The following is a 16711-nucleotide window of genomic DNA, read 5'->3' as shown; positions in this document are numbered from 1 at the left end:
AACTGAAAAAAAACGCTTGGAAACATGTATATTGGTCTTAGGTTTAGTGTAAGCTTGTTTTTACAAAACCTAAATTTTAGCATCAGTTTGACCTGGCTATCCATTCAATGGCATATTTATCTATTATATGAGGGAGGACCCAGTCTGTTCCTTCTCTCCAGCCCAGCAGACACTGAGAACACCGCTAATAATTAATTAAATTCTGTTTACCCTTCCTTCGTCCTGCAAAATATAGTTTCAGCTTGATACGGAATCAGATTTCTTCTTCCCTTCTCCCAAAATCCACTAGTGATGCCACTGCACTGGTAATGGAGTTGAAAATAGGGTCCCACTAGGTGGTTCCTGAAGCTTCTAATTTTATACTTTGAATATTAAAAATATATTTCTAGAATAGATACTTCTGTTCTTTTTCTGTATTTAGACTCATGTAGAGTGTTTATGTGCTGTTAAATAACTTCTGTATTCCACACCAGAAGCGGTTGCATTTCTGTGGTGGTGTACTTGTGTATAGTTTGTAAGGTGTTTTGGGATCCTTTGATAAGATCCTGTGTAAATGTCAGTATCAAATAGTAAGGGATGTGGAATTTGTAAAACAGTTGGAAACCACCTAATTCAAAAGAACCTTGAGAAAGAGGACTCAGGACTCCCTCAGGAATTATGGATTTCTTTTCTGTGGGGGAAAGCATACAACCTTAACTTCAGCCTCCCAAAATATGTTGAGCTTACTCCCATTCCCAGTTGAGATCTCCTGTTTGTATTCAGAAGGGCCTTATGTGAATTTGGGCAGTTACCTGAAATGAGTAGATCTGTCTTGACACAGAAACCATTTTTAGTATGGGCTTTCTCAGACTTGGAGACCACTCCTTCCCTTCAGTTTGTAGTAAATGGCTTAGTGGTGCACAAACATTCTTTGGAAGTGGAAAAAAGTAGTACCATTGAGAAGCTACTGTATTTCTTTGCAGTGGTGAGCCCACCTACCTTGCTGAGTTAAGTTAGCTGGAGCAGATATGAGGCTGGAAAGTTTTGGGACTGATTTGAGGTGTAAGTTCTACCCTTCTCTGTGCGTTTTTACAGACTTCAGCAGAAGGCAGGAATTAACCCTACATTTCCACTTCGGGCAAGGCTGCCGCTTTCAGGGTGCAAGTCTGTTCTAAGATCTCTGGACCTTTGGGATGCTTGAGGCCCCTTTTAATTATGGCTCTCTCGTTTTCCTCAACAGGGGAAAGTGGAAGTGGAGGCTGGGAAAGAGGGAATGAAGTTTGAAGCTGGTGCTTTTTCCTATTATGGGGTGATGGCCCTCACAGCATCGCCAGGTATGTTCTCTTACCTTCTGCTTTTGAAATTCTTTCATGCCCAAGCATGCCTCTCACTGTTAATGTGGATGGAGTGAGCTGTGTAGGAGAGACCTCTGTGGTGTTTGATATGGCTGGCATCCACAATATATGGTAGCATCCTGCCAATTTAACTAGCTGCCAGGTGTGATTGATACTGGTTGTGGTGTTAACTCACGAAATCTGACCAGTTGTTGCAAGTTTGCCAGATTGCAGGCTGTGAGCAGACAAGAAGTCTGCTAGCTAGTGATCTGTTTTTGTGTTTGACTACAGGGACAGTTGGGTTTGGGGATTTTTTTTTGGTTTGTTTTTAAAAGCAGCATAATAGGGACTGAAGGACCAGGATAAGTAATACTAAGTACTAGAAAGACATATGGTGCTGTCAAATGAAAATGACTCTTATCAGAAAACAATAATGATGCATCTGATAATTGTAGGGCTTGTCTACATGGCAAGTTACTGTGCAGCAAGCCCAGGTGCAAATCTACAGCACACCAGCTTGCCACGCAGTAACATCCCATGTGGACGCTGCTACAGAGTACTGAAAGCCCCCAAGTATAGCAGTGTCTACATGGGGCGATACTGCGTGGCAAGCTGGTGCACTGTAGATTGGCATCCTCCTTTTGCGAGGCAATCACTTGTCATGTAGACAAATCTGAAGTTTCTGAAACAAGCCTGAGAATTATCAATTATACTGGAATGAAGAAGAGAGATTTTTCCCATCACACAAAGATGCTGAAAATCAGCCCATACAGCCAACTTGCACAGAAATGTATCTTTTTTAAAATATATGTAAGAAAAATATAGGCAACTGCAGTGAGAAAAGCTAATTGGGACCCAGGCAAATCCTCATTACAAAAACCATAATCTTGTGAGCAAGGTACCCTGTCCCGCCACCTCCATCACATAAGCATGTATTAGACATTCATTGTGGGCTAACCCTGATTACAAGAAGTAAAGGTAACACTTCAGTTACTGCTCTCTTACAGCTATACCACCTTGGACTGTGATTCTGTCACAGCTCACAAGTTAAACCAGGTTGGGCTGGCTCACTGTCTAACGGGAGACCTCCCAGAAATCTCAAGTGCTGCAGAAAGTGATATTAGTGATTCAGTGGATGGTACCTGTCCATCTTAGACGGTATTGAGCCACTGCCACCACCAGGGGACGTATTTTATTGCTGGAAATGCTGCATTTCAGGTAGAGATCAAAAACCAAGATTCTGATCAGCTGAAGTAATTAGAAATCACACATCACTTTTCACCAATATTGGTGGGTTAGTCTTGCAGTTACATTCTGCCAACCTAAAATTCCTTGAATGGCTTCAAATGGAGAAGTTTTTCTTCACTCACACAGAAATTTGTTTCTGGTGTTACAGGAGCAGAATGCCTTCCATGTTCCACCCACGAAGTAGCTGCAATTCAAAAGTGGGTTAATGATCTCAGTATATATTGTTAAATGGCTTTGAAAGCCTTTAGGATGAAAAGTACTATATATAAATAAGGTATTATCATTTCCTTGTAACAGCATATGATTAGAGTAAATTCCAGAGACACAAGCAATTCTCTGGAACATTTGTGATGTAAGCAGTAACCTATGTTGCCATTTAGCTGACATTTTTCTGAATATATGTTAGCAATTTCACATTCAAAGTAGGGAGCAATTGTCCTTGATTACGCGTGCTAAAGTTAAATAGATCTTACTGCCACCCTGTAGGTTTTTGAACAGCAGATTTGCTAAAGCACAGATCCTTGGAAGAGTTTTGTCTGTGCTCTAGAAACAGTCCTCTGTGTGTGGGTGTGTGTTTTACACCCTTCCTGTTCTCTCCATTTTGAGGCTCAGCTCTTACAATACAGTTGGATCTGGGGGATGCCAGAGCATCAAGGCTCATCTGACATGTACCAACACTACACTGGAAAATCTTTCACAGCTACTCCTTTTCCCAGTATTATTCAGTGTGAACTTCCTAGTGTTCTGTCTTAATGGCATGCTCTGGGTTCTTCCTTTCATCAGTCCAGCTTTTGCACTCAGACGTCACCACTCTACCATAGATCGTGTCATTGTACCTTTCCCAGGATGGGCCCTCTACTCTGAACTGTGTGTTGGTCTTCCCCTCACCAAACTCCCAAGTGCATACGTCTGGAGGTTGTTTTAAATTGACCACTAGTGGCTCTGTATTTGTTACTTTCCCTACGGTCCCTTTTCCAGTAGCAAAGCAGTTAGTTTGTGGGTGCATTTTTCTGTATGTCAAGAGAGTACATTTCATTATGAGATTTTATGTCTTATGGCATCCAGAGTTCGGCTTTGGCGGGATGAACTCTTACAAATAAAATGACTGGGATTGCTCCATGTAGGTCTGGAAGCTGTTCCCCTCAGCACTCTGGGTAATAGCCAGAGAGAGGCACTGCAGCGCAAGAGTAGGTGCTGTTGCCTGTCTCTTTAAGACTCCTAATCCCTAACAGCCCTCATGCCGCTGTTTCCCCCTCTGGAAAGTGACGACAATACAAGGGTGCTGAGGCTTAAATGTCTGTAAAGTCCAGTTTGAACTGTAGATGGAAAGTGCTACATAAGTGCAAATTATCACTATAAAATCATGACTGATGTGGAAAAAGTAAATAAGGAAGTGTTATTTACTCCTTATAACACACGAGCTAGGGGTCACCAAATGAAATTAATAGGCAGCAGGTTTAAAACAAATAAAAGGAGGTATTTCTTCACACAATGCATAGTCAACCTGTGGAATTCCTTGCCAGAGGATGTTGTGAAGTCCAAGACTATAACAGGGTTCAAAAAAGAACTAGATGCATTCATGGAGGATACGTCCATCAATGGCTATTAGCCAGGATGGGCAGGGATGCAAAACCATGCTCTGAAGTGTTCCTAGCCTCTGTTTACCAGAAGCTGGGAATGGGTGACAGAGGATGGATCACTTGATGATTGCCTGTTCCGTTCATTCCCTCTGAAGGATCTGGTTCTGGCCACTGTCGGAAGATAGGGTACTGGGCTAGGTGGACTATTGGTCTGACCTAGTATGGCTGTTCCTATGTTCTTCACCCTAAAATGGCTAAACTTGGACAATTGCAGGCTCTTTTTGATGGTCTGATAAAAAGAATTTGAAAAATGGTGAAATTGATCCTGTTTTTGTTTCTGTATTTAGTTACCCAGTTGGGTCTTCCCCCAAGATGACTTGCTGGGTTTTCATTTTTATTCCTCATCTCTTGGGCTAAAGTGGTTGCTTTTTGCATTGTGTACTGTTTTTGAATGAATGGGTCTTGAAATGTAAATTGAGAGCTCTGTATTGAATGGCACTTAGGATTACCAAGTGGAATGTATGTAGTTTTGCTGATTGATTTATTTTTAATTATTTCTACAAATTGCCTAATCAGCTTTTTTTCCCCCCTTTTCTTTTCTGCAATTGATTTGTGCTTCTGGTTTCTTCCAAGAGTGTGAATTAACTCTTCCCCTGGCAAGTGTGGAGAACTGTCCCTGCCCAGTCATGATCTCACCCTTTTTCTCTCCCTCTTCTAGTTCCCTTGTCCCTGTCTCGTACCTTTGTTGTCAGCAGAACAGAATTATTAGCAGCAGGTTCTCCAGGTAAATCCGCATGCTTCTTTTTCATCATTCTTGTGCCTGCGCTGACCCAAAAGCCAGTTGCAGTCTGTATTTGTCTGACCCTTTTACTTGTTAGAGAGAAGTTCAGCCAAGAGATATGCCTAACAGGTAAGTATCCCAAACTTTCATTTATGACTAATTAGTAGCAAACTTGCAGACACGTCAAAATGAAAAAGTAATAACTTTTTAAAGAGAACGTATTTTGTAATGAAAAGGTCCTTGCTTCTCTTACTCCTATACTGACTGACGCCGTATCAGGGTGAATTTTTTTTTTTTAAGATAATATTCTGGTCCCTAGCCTGGGTTCATGTAAAAATGTACAAAATGTCTCAATTCTGCAGAAGATGGAGTTAAAATGGAGGAAAGCATACTGCTGAACTGCCAAAAATATAAAATTTAACTGAGAAAGAGGTATCTTATCTCCAAACAAAATTTAAATTTATTGTTCATACACAGAATATCCCGTTTCACATGCTCAAAAACTCGTCTTCAAAATTGGTTTATTTCACAGATTTCCATGGAGAGTTATAAATAAAGCCAAATTTGATAGTTCTCCCAATAGTGGTATATAAGTTATTCATACACTTAATGTGTGACTGAGAGAGATGGGAAAAATGTGGGGATTGGGTTTTTTGTTTGTTTTAAGACCATGTATTACTCAGATGACTGAACTTGAACTAATTTTGCTTAAACTTCCCCAAAACATTTCACTTGAGGGTTGAGACCAAGTATGGAATGTGTCAGGCCAAAAAGAACTTGTTAGGGGCATTTGTGAATGATTGGAAACGGAAGAGAGGAATCCAGAATGGAAGTTGAAAGCCAGCCTTACCTATAGTGAGCACCATGGGTGCCTTTCCTGGTTAGGAGATAAATGAAAATGTTACTCGAGGGAAATGACAGAGTGTACTGGAATAACTGTTCCTCAACAAAGGCTGAGCTGTGCTGAAATTTTGTCTTCCATGAGGTTACCTTGTTCATGTTAATGCCACTGTCTCTTTGTGCCTCTGACTGGAACATGAACAGGACAATGTGTGTGTTCTTAAAAAACAAAACCATCCCCTTTCCCCCAAACTTTAATGTACAAACCAAAAGCGGGGAGGGATAGGTTCAGTGGTTTGAGTATTGGCCTGCTAAACCCAGGGTTGTGAGTTCAGTCCTTAAGGGGGGCCAATTCTGGAGTAAAAATCTGTCTGGGGATTGGTCCTGCTTTGAGCAGGGGGTTGGACTAGATGACCTCCTGAGGTCCCTTCCAACCCTGAGATTCTATGAAAGGAGGCATTGGCCATTTCCTGAGCTTTTGGTGTTTGTGGCATCTACTCCCTGAGTTTTTCCTCTCTCTTTTAAACTTTCTGCTATATTTTACCCTCTGTCCTGAAATTAGTATTACGCAGATTCCAAACAAACTACAGGTTATTGCCCTGCAGGGGTTTTTTTTCATGCCCAGTTAAAGTTTCCAGCCACTAAAATCGAAGGGAAAAAAGTTTAATCTTTCTTTAATTAAACTGTTTGATGGCTTTTTTTTTTTTTCCTTGAAACTCTGCAGCTTTGATTATCTTTTTTGCTCAACTATTTTGCTGTGCCCAGATCATCTTTTTTTTTTATTTTTCCATTTTACAAATGAACTATACCCCTCACACTTGCAAACTATTTCCAGTATAAATGCCAGACATTTTTTCCTAGATTTTTCCCACTGAAAGAAATAAAATAATAATGGAAAATAATAATGGGGGGTGAGGGGGAGAGAATATACCACTTGAAATGAAATCATATAGTAACCCTGGTTGCTATGGCAACTGACAATGCAGCTCCATGTCAGTTGTGTTGCTGAACATGTGGTACAAAGGAGACTGTACCAGGGTTCTCAGCTGTGGTATTGGAGCATTCTGAAAAACGCTCCATTGTGTTAATCCCAAAAGCTGTTTGGCTTGTGGTTTGTGCCTTTCTGTAGGAATCTGGGAAGACCCAAGCTTTCTAGATATGAGCTGACCTGCTTGGGAGGGGGCGGGGAATGCACTGTTCTTCAGAGAACATGGACCTGTCTGGTTTCTTTCTGTCTCATGCGCTTTCTATTTCCTTACTTCTTCATGCACACCTCCTCTACCCCCAGAAACCTCTGCACATGCACACCTGCATGCCCTCTCTTCCTCACTTGTCCCCATACTTTCTCTGTCCCTTCCTTTTTGTGCTCTCCTGCATGCTGGCTGTTCTTGTTCTGGCCTCTCCCTCCATGTTTTTCGCACATGCACTCTTTTTCCATTCCCTTCCCCCCCCCTTCAGTCACCATATTTTTCTAATAATATCCTTACCCTTGATGAATGAGGATTTCAGGAGTCCATGTCAGATTCACACTCATCCTGAAGCTACTTCACACAAAAAAAACTTTCTTCCAAAAACTAGTAAGGTGCTGTTCTTGCCACAAAATAGGCATTTTGTGCATCAGTATGGGAAAGCAAAGGCTGACTGATTTGGTCTGTTGACAGAATGATGGTATATGGTCAGACTACTTTCTGTGAAGAAAGATGCTTAGTAACGTTGGGTTGCTTCTGATAATAGCCATTATAGCCTTATAGTCATTTCCCAAGACAACAAGGGGGTATCCACACGGAGGGCTGACAGAAATCTGAGTCTAAGCTTGGCATTGCTTCTAGAAGCCAAAATGATTGCCCCACCGATGGAAATTGCAGCACAGAATTGCCTGTTTCTCAAAACCTTTATTTTCCTCCTTGCTATTTTGAAAAGAAAGATGTAAAGTAGCCACTGGATTTTAAAAGCAATTGGCAAATGGAGGGTCACTTTAATTCCATCATAAGCCAGGAGGAGTCTGAGATGCTAGGACTATAGAAAAAGATAAAAGGTAAAAGAACACAAGAAGTGAAGAAGCACATTTCATTCTCTTGCAAGGATGGCATGGTTTGCATATCCATGTGGCCAGTGCAGAGAGTGGGCTGTGCTGCCCATGACAAGGCAGATCTGTGTCCAGCTGCCAAGGAGGGCATTAAGAATTTTATGATTAAGTGAAGGAGACAGTGCCTAGAGCACTGTGAAACCTTTTAAGACCAAAGCTCCTTTGTAGAAAGGCTCCAGCTGTCAAGATGCTGTTCTGCTGGATGGTAAGTCAATGCAAAAAGGCTTTCACCATGACATCTTAAAGTGAGACCTCTCTCTTGGTGCACTGGCTACCCAATGAGCTCTTCAGAACAAGCCAGGTTTAGCTTTGATTTGGAATTGATGATCTTTGCGTCTGGTACGGACAAAAAACCCACAGATCCTGTAGGTAATCTGTATCTTGATCAGCACATGGTCCCTTCCAACCCTGATATTCTGTGATTTTGAAATGTGTTTCTGTGGGCACATCTTCACAGCAAAAAACCCCTCTGCAGCAAGTTTCAGAGCCTGGGTCAGCTGACTCGGGCTTATGCTGCAAGGCTAAAAATTGCAATGTAGCTGTTTGGGTCTGGGCTTCGAGACACAACCCCCTTGTCAGGTTTCAGAGTGTGGGCTCCAGCCTGAACATCTACACCACTATTTTTAGTCCTGCTGTGCGAGCCCAAGTCAGTTGACGTGGCCTCTGAGACTCACTGCTGTGGATTGTTTTTTGTTGTTGTTGCTGTGTAGACATACCTTGGAGGGCCCCAATCCATGTAGGGCATTGAATTGGTGGAAACTTAAGGAAGCAAACATCATTTTACAAGGAAAGCAGCATTTTAGTATTTTCATAGTTTAAAGCCAGAAGGGATCATCAGATCTACTGAAAACAACTTTACAGTAGGTAAATGATGGCCAGGGCACCCTCCTGGGATGGTTACAATGCTTTGGTAGGCCAGTGAGGCTCAGCACTTTTTTTTCAGTGAGAGCAAGAAGCTGATCATTCATGATTTTGCCATACCCAGGGAGCAAGCATGCCAAGGCCTTTCTGGAATCTGGGTGTTTCTCCATAGAGTAGAGTAATTCGCTTGTTGCACTGTGTCACCTGGCTGACAGAGGTTCTATACTGCATCAGCCCAAGTTATCCCTTCAAACCCTGAGCCATGGCAGGTGTCAGGGAAAATATTTCAGAAACAGATGAAATAAAGAGAGAGCACTTTGGCCCATTCAGAACCCCATCACTTAGCATTCCCTCGGCCTCTAAAGGTGGATGCACCCTACCTTGTGAAGCAACCAGCTGTGATATAGTAGAGGCCTCCCCTGTGATGTAGGTGAAATGTACTAAATGGTATAATGAAGTAAAACTTGGTAAATGGCTCCAATGTCCCTGGATGAAAGGCACTATACACTGTGAGTGATCATAATCATTAACAGCTTATCCTAACTATAGTGATGTCACAAATTAGCTTGGGATTTAAAGTGTCCTAACTCTGATGGTAATTTTGCTGCTGAACTGTACTTTGTGTACTCAATGACTTAAGTACCGGTGCAGTCCTCCATGCTATTTCATGGGTTAACAGATGTCTTTGAGAACCAGCTACTAACCGTTTCCTGCTTTATTTAAAAAGTTTCTCTCTCTTCTTTCCTATTCTTCAGCTGAAAACAAGTCACCCCCTCGTCCTTGTGGCTTGAACCATTCGGACTCTCTAAATAGAGGTGATCGTATTGAAGCGGTGACACCCACGTTGGGGAGCAGCAACAACCAGCTGAATGCATCTTTCCTTCAGGTGTACGTCCCAGACTACTCAGTGAAAGCACTCTCAGATATTCAGTTTGTCAAGGTAGGAAAAGAGACAGCCAGGTTCCCTCTCAGAAATGCTGCGCTACCTTGCAGAGCTGAGAGGCGGGGGAGGGAGATGGCAGATCTGTTATGTCCTTGAGTTGCAAAGAGGAACTAGAATTATGAAAGCAGCAGTCATTTTAAACTGCCTGCTTTCCCCGGTTTCTGCTGCTGGTTGACTTTCCTCCAGTGCTCGGTTTGGACAGTGAAATCGGACTGGTCACTTCACTTTCTGGTTACCAGCACTTCAGAGGAAGCTTTAAAAAAAAAAAATCTTTTCCACTGGAGTTAGTCTTGAAAGCCCATCTATTGCTGTGAAGTTTTGTAAACCCTTTTGAACAATCTGAATCAGCTCTCAGTAGTTGAAGAATGAAGAATTTGGTGGTACAATTGATTCATTTCATTTCTAACTAAAAACTGGCCCAGAATGTAACTTGGGATCCAGCCTGCCTCCCAGCTTGTCCCCCTTCCTAAACTTTAGAGAAGTCTTGACTTCATCTCTGCATCCAGACTTCCCATGTCAGGCCCACCTCTTGTGCTAACCACCACTGGGCACGTGCGTATTGCTCTGTTCTTCAGCTGTGTCCCATCGTGATAAGCAGGCAAGGTGCTGAAATGAGTATAGATCTTGTGGGATGAGCAGACCAATGTGATGGAACCGGAAACTGAAACCTAGCTGAATCCCCCTTTAGTTAAGGGAAACTGGTATCCCAGAATGATCATGGTGCTTAGTTTAAACAAAAACATTTTCAATTGGTTACTTACATTGAGACTTTCTTTTGAAGCACACAGCTCAAACAGTGCACTTTAACTTGTTTTGCCCTTTGCTGCAGTTAATCAGATATTCAAAACTCTTTAAATAAGAGAGAATAAAATCTTTTTAATGGTGGAGATGTTGATTATGGTCCCAGATATACTGGGAATAAGATTTAAAAGTGGTGATGTCTTAACACAGAGACACACGCTCCAACCAGCTGATGCACTGAGTCTTACAGACTTACATTAATAAGGGTTTAATACTGGCCAGGGTGAATTGAGAATTCAGTGTCAGTGTTACAGACCTGTGTTATAGACTGCAATGGCCAATTATTTCTTTGTATTGAGAGGCAACCCAAGGTTACGTTGCATCCACATGCCTTGAAATTGCTTTGTGAGATACGATCCTAGTGAGTGAGAAGCAGAACTCCTTTCCCACCTCCTTCATTTCCCCAACCCCCATGTCAGTCAGTTGTTGCTGCTCAGAACTTGGGGTCATCTCTACACTTACATCATTTCAGACAGCGACAGCTGATCTAACTGGGAAGGTGAATCCAACGCAGTGCAAGGGGATTGCTCGCTATTGTCAGGAAGGAGTTTCCCATTTCCCCATGTGTAGCATGGAACTACTATCAGGTATAGTGTGAGGTTAGCGGGTTTGCTTTCCTCTGGAGCATCAGGTACCAGGACAAGGTATTGAAATATTTGACCTATATGCTGACTCCAGTATAGCAAACCATAAGTTCCTGTTAGCTTACCAAAAAGCTGGCTAATTTGATGTTGGCCCAAAGGTCAGATTTTACTCAGGCAAATGCCCATTGGCATCAGAGCAAGGACTTCAGGATTTGACCCACGCTGCATGTGAGACCATGAATTGCTGAACTATATCAGAATTGTAAACCTTGTTTGACTCACTACTCAATTCCTACAAAGGGCTCTAAGAATCTGATCCCAAGCACATTGAAGTCACTGGAAAGACTCCCATTGACGTCAATGGGCTTTGGATGAGGCCCTCAAAATTTGCAACACAACATCAGTGGCTTTTAGCTAGGAGTAACTAAAAATCTCTTGGGCCTCTTGAGAGTATATCCAGTGAGACAAATCCATGCATCACAACACTGAGACAGGACAGAACCACGTGGCAACATTATCATCACAATGTTGTGTCACGTTGAATTGTTACCACATCATGATATTAAGTTAGGATTCTCTGTTATCCTGCTAGGCTTGCAGAACTCAGCCTTGTCTTGTAGAAAGTGGAATGATCCCATGAAAAACGGGGCTGAAAGGAGAATTTTGTAAGAGGAGAGAGTTTATGTTCATAGTGTGTCCTATAGGACACCAGCATTAGAAACCAAAGTGTTATTGTGTCTTCTTTGTGTGTGTTTCCCACCCCACCCCCCTTGTGTGCGTGAAATAGATCTCAAGACAGCAGTACCAAAATGCCCTGATGGCATCCCGGATGGACAAGACACCTCAGTCCTCGGACAGTGAAAACACTAAAATCGAACTGACTCTTACGGAGCTGCATGATGGTTTGCCGGATGAGACGGCAAACCTGCTGAATGAACAGAACTGCGTGACACACAACAAGTCCAATCACAGTATGCACAGTGAAGGCTCCATCTAGGAGCTAACAATCTGCATCCTTTCACACCCATCACTTCAGCAGGACCAGTCATCGCTCCTTCTTGACTGCAAATGCTCTTAGTATGTGCTTGCAATGCTGTGCTGCATCCAGTGTTCTGAGACCAAAGACTTAGCGCCCTTCCTAGGAGCAGAAGAGGAAGAAACGAGAACACAGCAAGACAAAAACCAAACAAACATTGGGCATGTTGAGTGCCCTTTGGAGAACGATGGGATTCTTCCTCGCAAAGTAGAATCGTGTTTATTTTTTCAGCCGTATCTTTGACCCTCATTGGTTGCCCCTCCTTCCTAGATGCGCAGAGAAGTTTTTAAAACTGCTCTGATTATTTTTTCAAGAGAGATCATGTTTTTAAAAAGAATTTTGCAGAGTTTTAAATGGTTGCTGTCCCTCCCCTCCCCCAAATAGGCTCTGTTGTGACTTTGTGAATCAGCTCCATTGTCATAGACCTGTTTCCACCCCTCCTTTTGGTCCTGTCTGTTGCCCTGTTGTTAAAACAGCAACTGGTACCCATATGTATTTGTGTCCTGAGAACAAAGAATGGATGAGACTTCAAGGAACTTGTGGCTTAGCAGTATGGAAGTTTGGGGGAATGGGCATTATTTTCTCCCCAGTTGAGCTTCAAGGAAGGGGTAGTTATTTTGGTTGCATGTGTTCATAATATCTGAAATTTCAGATGGTTCCTTGTAAAACAAACAAAAAGATTGTTACATTTACAGTTTTGTAACCTCCACAGATGTGTGTTTTGAACATGAAGGTGGGTTTTTAATTGACATAACTGCAGTCTCGTCAAATTACAGACTGGGATAAATTTCTCTAGTAGTGTACTGGGCAATTTTTGTCCCCCTGGAATTTGCATTAATGTTACTGGGAATCACATGGTCAAGTTCCCTGCCTCCCCTGCTGTACTGAAAGCGTGAACCCCAAAATGTCGAATCTCAGATTCTAACATACCGAAGTAGTCTGTGTGCCCTTTGCTTTAACCAAAGCACATTTGCAGGGCATGTTAAATAACTGAGATAGAATTCAGGACAAACCATTCCCCCAGTATTACTGTTCGTGTTAAGACAAAAGATGCTGCTACAACAATGTCCAAAGCAAATCCTCCAGGTGGCTCCTAAACCTTTGCCATTGCAAGATGGATTTCATGGTGGAGTGAGGGCCTTCCTGATCTCCCCAAAGACTGACCAAGAACTTCCACTACAAGCTTGATCTGTATTTTGTGGAGGGAGTTTGAGGGAGCATATTGTACTTCAGGGACTGGAGAGGTTAGTCTCCAGGCGATTCCCCTATTTTTGAGGAGATGCTGGATTTCCTTCCCTCATCCCTTTTATCTACTGTTCTTCTAGCTGCCACAGTAGCATCCTCCATGACTGCCATCAGTGCCACTCCACCTGCCCATCCCAGGCATCCCGGAGCCTGGCCTCAGAGTGGAGGGGAAATGCGTTCGTTGGGAGGTCATTGTGTTGTATATTGTAAACCCCCCAAAATGCAGAGTCTGTCAGTGAGCAAATGCTGCATGGTGGTTTCTCTGTTGACTTTCAGCCTGCGTTGCTCAAAGAACCTCCCGTGGCCTGATGGTTATGTACCATTTTCTGTCTTTATGCTCAGATAAGCTTTACCTGACTGAGTTTAAAAGCAAAGCCTAGTCGCAGAATCCTCGGTGTCAGTGCTGCCTCCCCCTTCCCTTAGCCCAGGTGGGAAGCACCTCCTCTGTGGTTGTGAGTCAAGTTTGACTCCATAGTTACATCTGTGCAAACGTGTTTTGAAAAGGTGCAATATTTCACTGCAGCAGCTCCTTGTGGGAAGCCAGAGTATGTGGCTGCTGCATGGGGGTCTGTCCCATTTGCTTTAGGCCTTAGGAAGCATTTTGCTGTTTCCTCTGAGAAGGGGCCATAGATGGGTCCTCTGTGCCCTTCAAGGAGAGATGGCATGGGGAAAGGCAGTTCGTGGCCCCTTTCACAGAAGGCACTCTAGCCCTTTGGAGGGCAGTTGGTAAAGTCCTCCAAGGGGGAATGGAAGTTCCATGCATGGTATTTAACATGTGGAACCATGAGACTGGGAAATTCGGCCCCGAAACTTAACTCTCTCATTTTTTACCCTTGTATCTTAAAAAATGCTGCTGCTTTTTCTTTTTAAACGATGTGCCTGTTGTCTCCTTCAGCGTTTTCTGGCCCACCCGTTGGCTCTGGCACAGCGCTGCGAGAGAACTGCAGCCACCTGTGGACGTATGTGCCACACATGTCTCGGATGGAGCTGGCAATGTACAGGTTATTGACAGCACTGGATTGTCTAGCCCCAGCAGCCCCCATTTAGTTGTCTCAAGGAGGGCTGCTAACATTGCACCTTTTCTGCCAGAGCAGAGGGGTGAAATGTTATGATGTTAACCCACATAGAAGAGAGATCTGTTTCCTTGCTCTGGTCGCTTTCATTTAAGCTGCCATTGTGCCCTAATGTTCCTGATTGGGAACCACTGTTGACAGAGATGCATAGCATGGTAACCCTGGGCTGCAGTATGCTTCATGTCAAACCTGCTGAGTTAGGGCAGGATTCAAACGGAAGAAATTCTCTGCCGGGAAGATTTCTAATTTGATTGGATTTCTGGTTTTCATGCTGCAGTGTGACTTTTTTGAAAATATTTGTTCTCCTGTAACACAAACCACAAAAGCCATGTCATCCCAAAGGCGAGTAACTCCTGTCTCTGTCCAAACTCTCCAGGCTGTTTTTGCATAACTTTTCCCTTCACTCTTCCAAATTTGGTAAGAGAAGGTGAAGTAACTTTCATAAAGCTAGTTGGTCATGGGTGTGATTTTTACGGAAAACGGACATCCTTGGTAGGGGGACAGGAGCTCCCACAAATTGGCTTCAGGGACAAGGAATGTTGTCTCTCCATAGCCTGGCTTCTGTGGGAAAAAAAAAAGAAAAAGCTAGTCTCTCTGCTGTAAGAGTACATGGGGCTGTTGAAATGTGAAGGGGGACCCAGCAGAGATGGGCTTCTGAGGAGAATGGCTACCGGGGCATGTGGCAGGTGCCAGTGCAAGCAGAGGGACGACACGCCCAACTCGGGAACCAATCTTAGTTTTTGAACCCGTGTTTGCAGAAATAGTGTTCCTGCTGCAGTGGAAATCCCCAGAGCTGCTTCTATGCTGTAAGCTTCCTACCAGAGCAGACATAGCGCTATGTGAGTCTCTGCTTGGCTGTCCAAATTCAGGGGTGCTCAGGTTCTAGATGCTACGGTACAGTGCCATGCACACCCAAAGCAGAGCTGTCAATCAGTCACTGTCATGAAACAAGGCACCGGCTGAAAGCTTTGGGAACCATTGGACTTGACTTCAGTCCTTGACCCTTTGCAAGGCTTTGATTTGTAGAAAGGATACGGCATCATTCAGCGTTGGCTCCTGTGGCTGTATTGTTTCCCTCTCCCGCCTGCATTGCAGTGCAAGCCAAAGTGCAGAATCCAGCTCATTAGCTGGTGGTCTCTGGGAGGCAGGAGGGCATGCCACCACCGTTTCCTATGTCAATCCAGCTCATTAGCTGGTGGTCTCTGGGAGGCAGGAGGGCATGCCACCACCGTTTCCTATGTCAATCCAGCTCATTAGCTGGTGGTCTCTGGGAGGCAGGAGGGCATGCCACCACCGTTTCCTATGTCAATCCAGCTCATTAGCTGGTGGTCTCTGGGAGGCAGGAGGGCATGCCACCACCGTTTCCTATGTCCATCCAGCTCATTAGCTGGTGGTCTCTGGGAGGCAGGAGGGCATGCCACCACCGTTTCCTATGTCCATCCAGCTCATTAGCTGGTGGTCTCTGGGAGGCAGGAGGGCATGCCACCACCGTTTCCTATGTCCATCCAGCTCATTAGCTGGTGGTCTCTGGGAGGCAGGAGGGCATGCCACCACCGTTTCCTATGTCCATCCAGCTCATTAGCTGGTGGTCTCTGGAGGCAGGAGGGCATGCCACCACCGTTTCCTATGTCAATCCAGCTCATTAGCTGGTGGTCTCTGGGAGGCAGGAGGGCATGCCACCACCGTTTCCTATGTCAATCCAGCTCATTAGCTGGTGGTCTCTGGGAGGCAGGAGGGCATGCCACCACCGTTTCCTATGTCAATCCAGCTCATTAGCTGGTGGTCTCTGGGAGGCAGGAGGGCATGCCACCACCGTTTCCTATGTCAATACACTTTTTGCACAAAAGTTCTTTGAAGTGAGGTTTTCAACACTAGTATCTTAAATGCACAACTGTGAATTAATTTTTACACTCCTGTTGGGTGAATCCTGTTCGTATGAAATGAACCTGAATCTGTTGTCACCATGATTTTTAATTCTGTGTATTGCCAAATCTTTGTAAAGAGTGAAGGAATGTTCTTACTTTATAATGAGAATCTCTCTCTCCAAACAAGACTGACTCTGGTGGCACGGAGATCAGATGAAGCACATAAGCTCTGAGTGTGGAGGTGGATTTAACATATAACCTTTCCCTCTGCAGACCCTACTCACAGGTGAGAGTTTGCAGGGCCCTTGTTATTCTACTTGCCACATGTCTGCATCCCAAAATCCCTGCACCGTGGGAGGCCCTTCCCCAAGGATTGCTTAGGACTGGGTTATAGCAGAGAATGAAGGCCAGGATTAAGGTACATTGGCAGAGGTGGTGGGATAGCCCAGGACTGG

General features: G+C 43.9%; 1 protein-coding gene across 1 annotated transcript in view; it reads left to right on the top strand.

Annotated features, from left to right (window-relative positions):
- The window catches only part of CNNM2 (cyclin and CBS domain divalent metal cation transport mediator 2), a 182736-nt gene extending 166988 nt beyond the window's left edge, over positions 1-15748 (top strand). The window contains exons 5-9 of the mRNA XM_050958004.1: positions 1220-1313; positions 4860-4925; positions 9465-9649; positions 11825-13712; positions 13747-15748. Coding sequence (XP_050813961.1) covers positions 1220-1313; positions 4860-4925; positions 9465-9649; positions 11825-12034 — 555 coding nt within the window. The 3' untranslated portion in view covers positions 12035-13712; positions 13747-15748. The remainder of the gene's footprint in view (positions 1-1219; positions 1314-4859; positions 4926-9464; positions 9650-11824; positions 13713-13746) is intronic.
- Positions 15749-16711: the final 963 nt, after the last annotated feature.

The sequence above is a fragment of the Gopherus flavomarginatus genome, chromosome 6 (genome assembly GCF_025201925.1).
Source record: "Gopherus flavomarginatus isolate rGopFla2 chromosome 6, rGopFla2.mat.asm, whole genome shotgun sequence".
NCBI classification, from domain to species: domain Eukaryota; kingdom Metazoa; phylum Chordata; order Testudines; family Testudinidae; genus Gopherus; species Gopherus flavomarginatus.
This window is presented reverse-complemented; position numbering and strand designations above follow the sequence as displayed.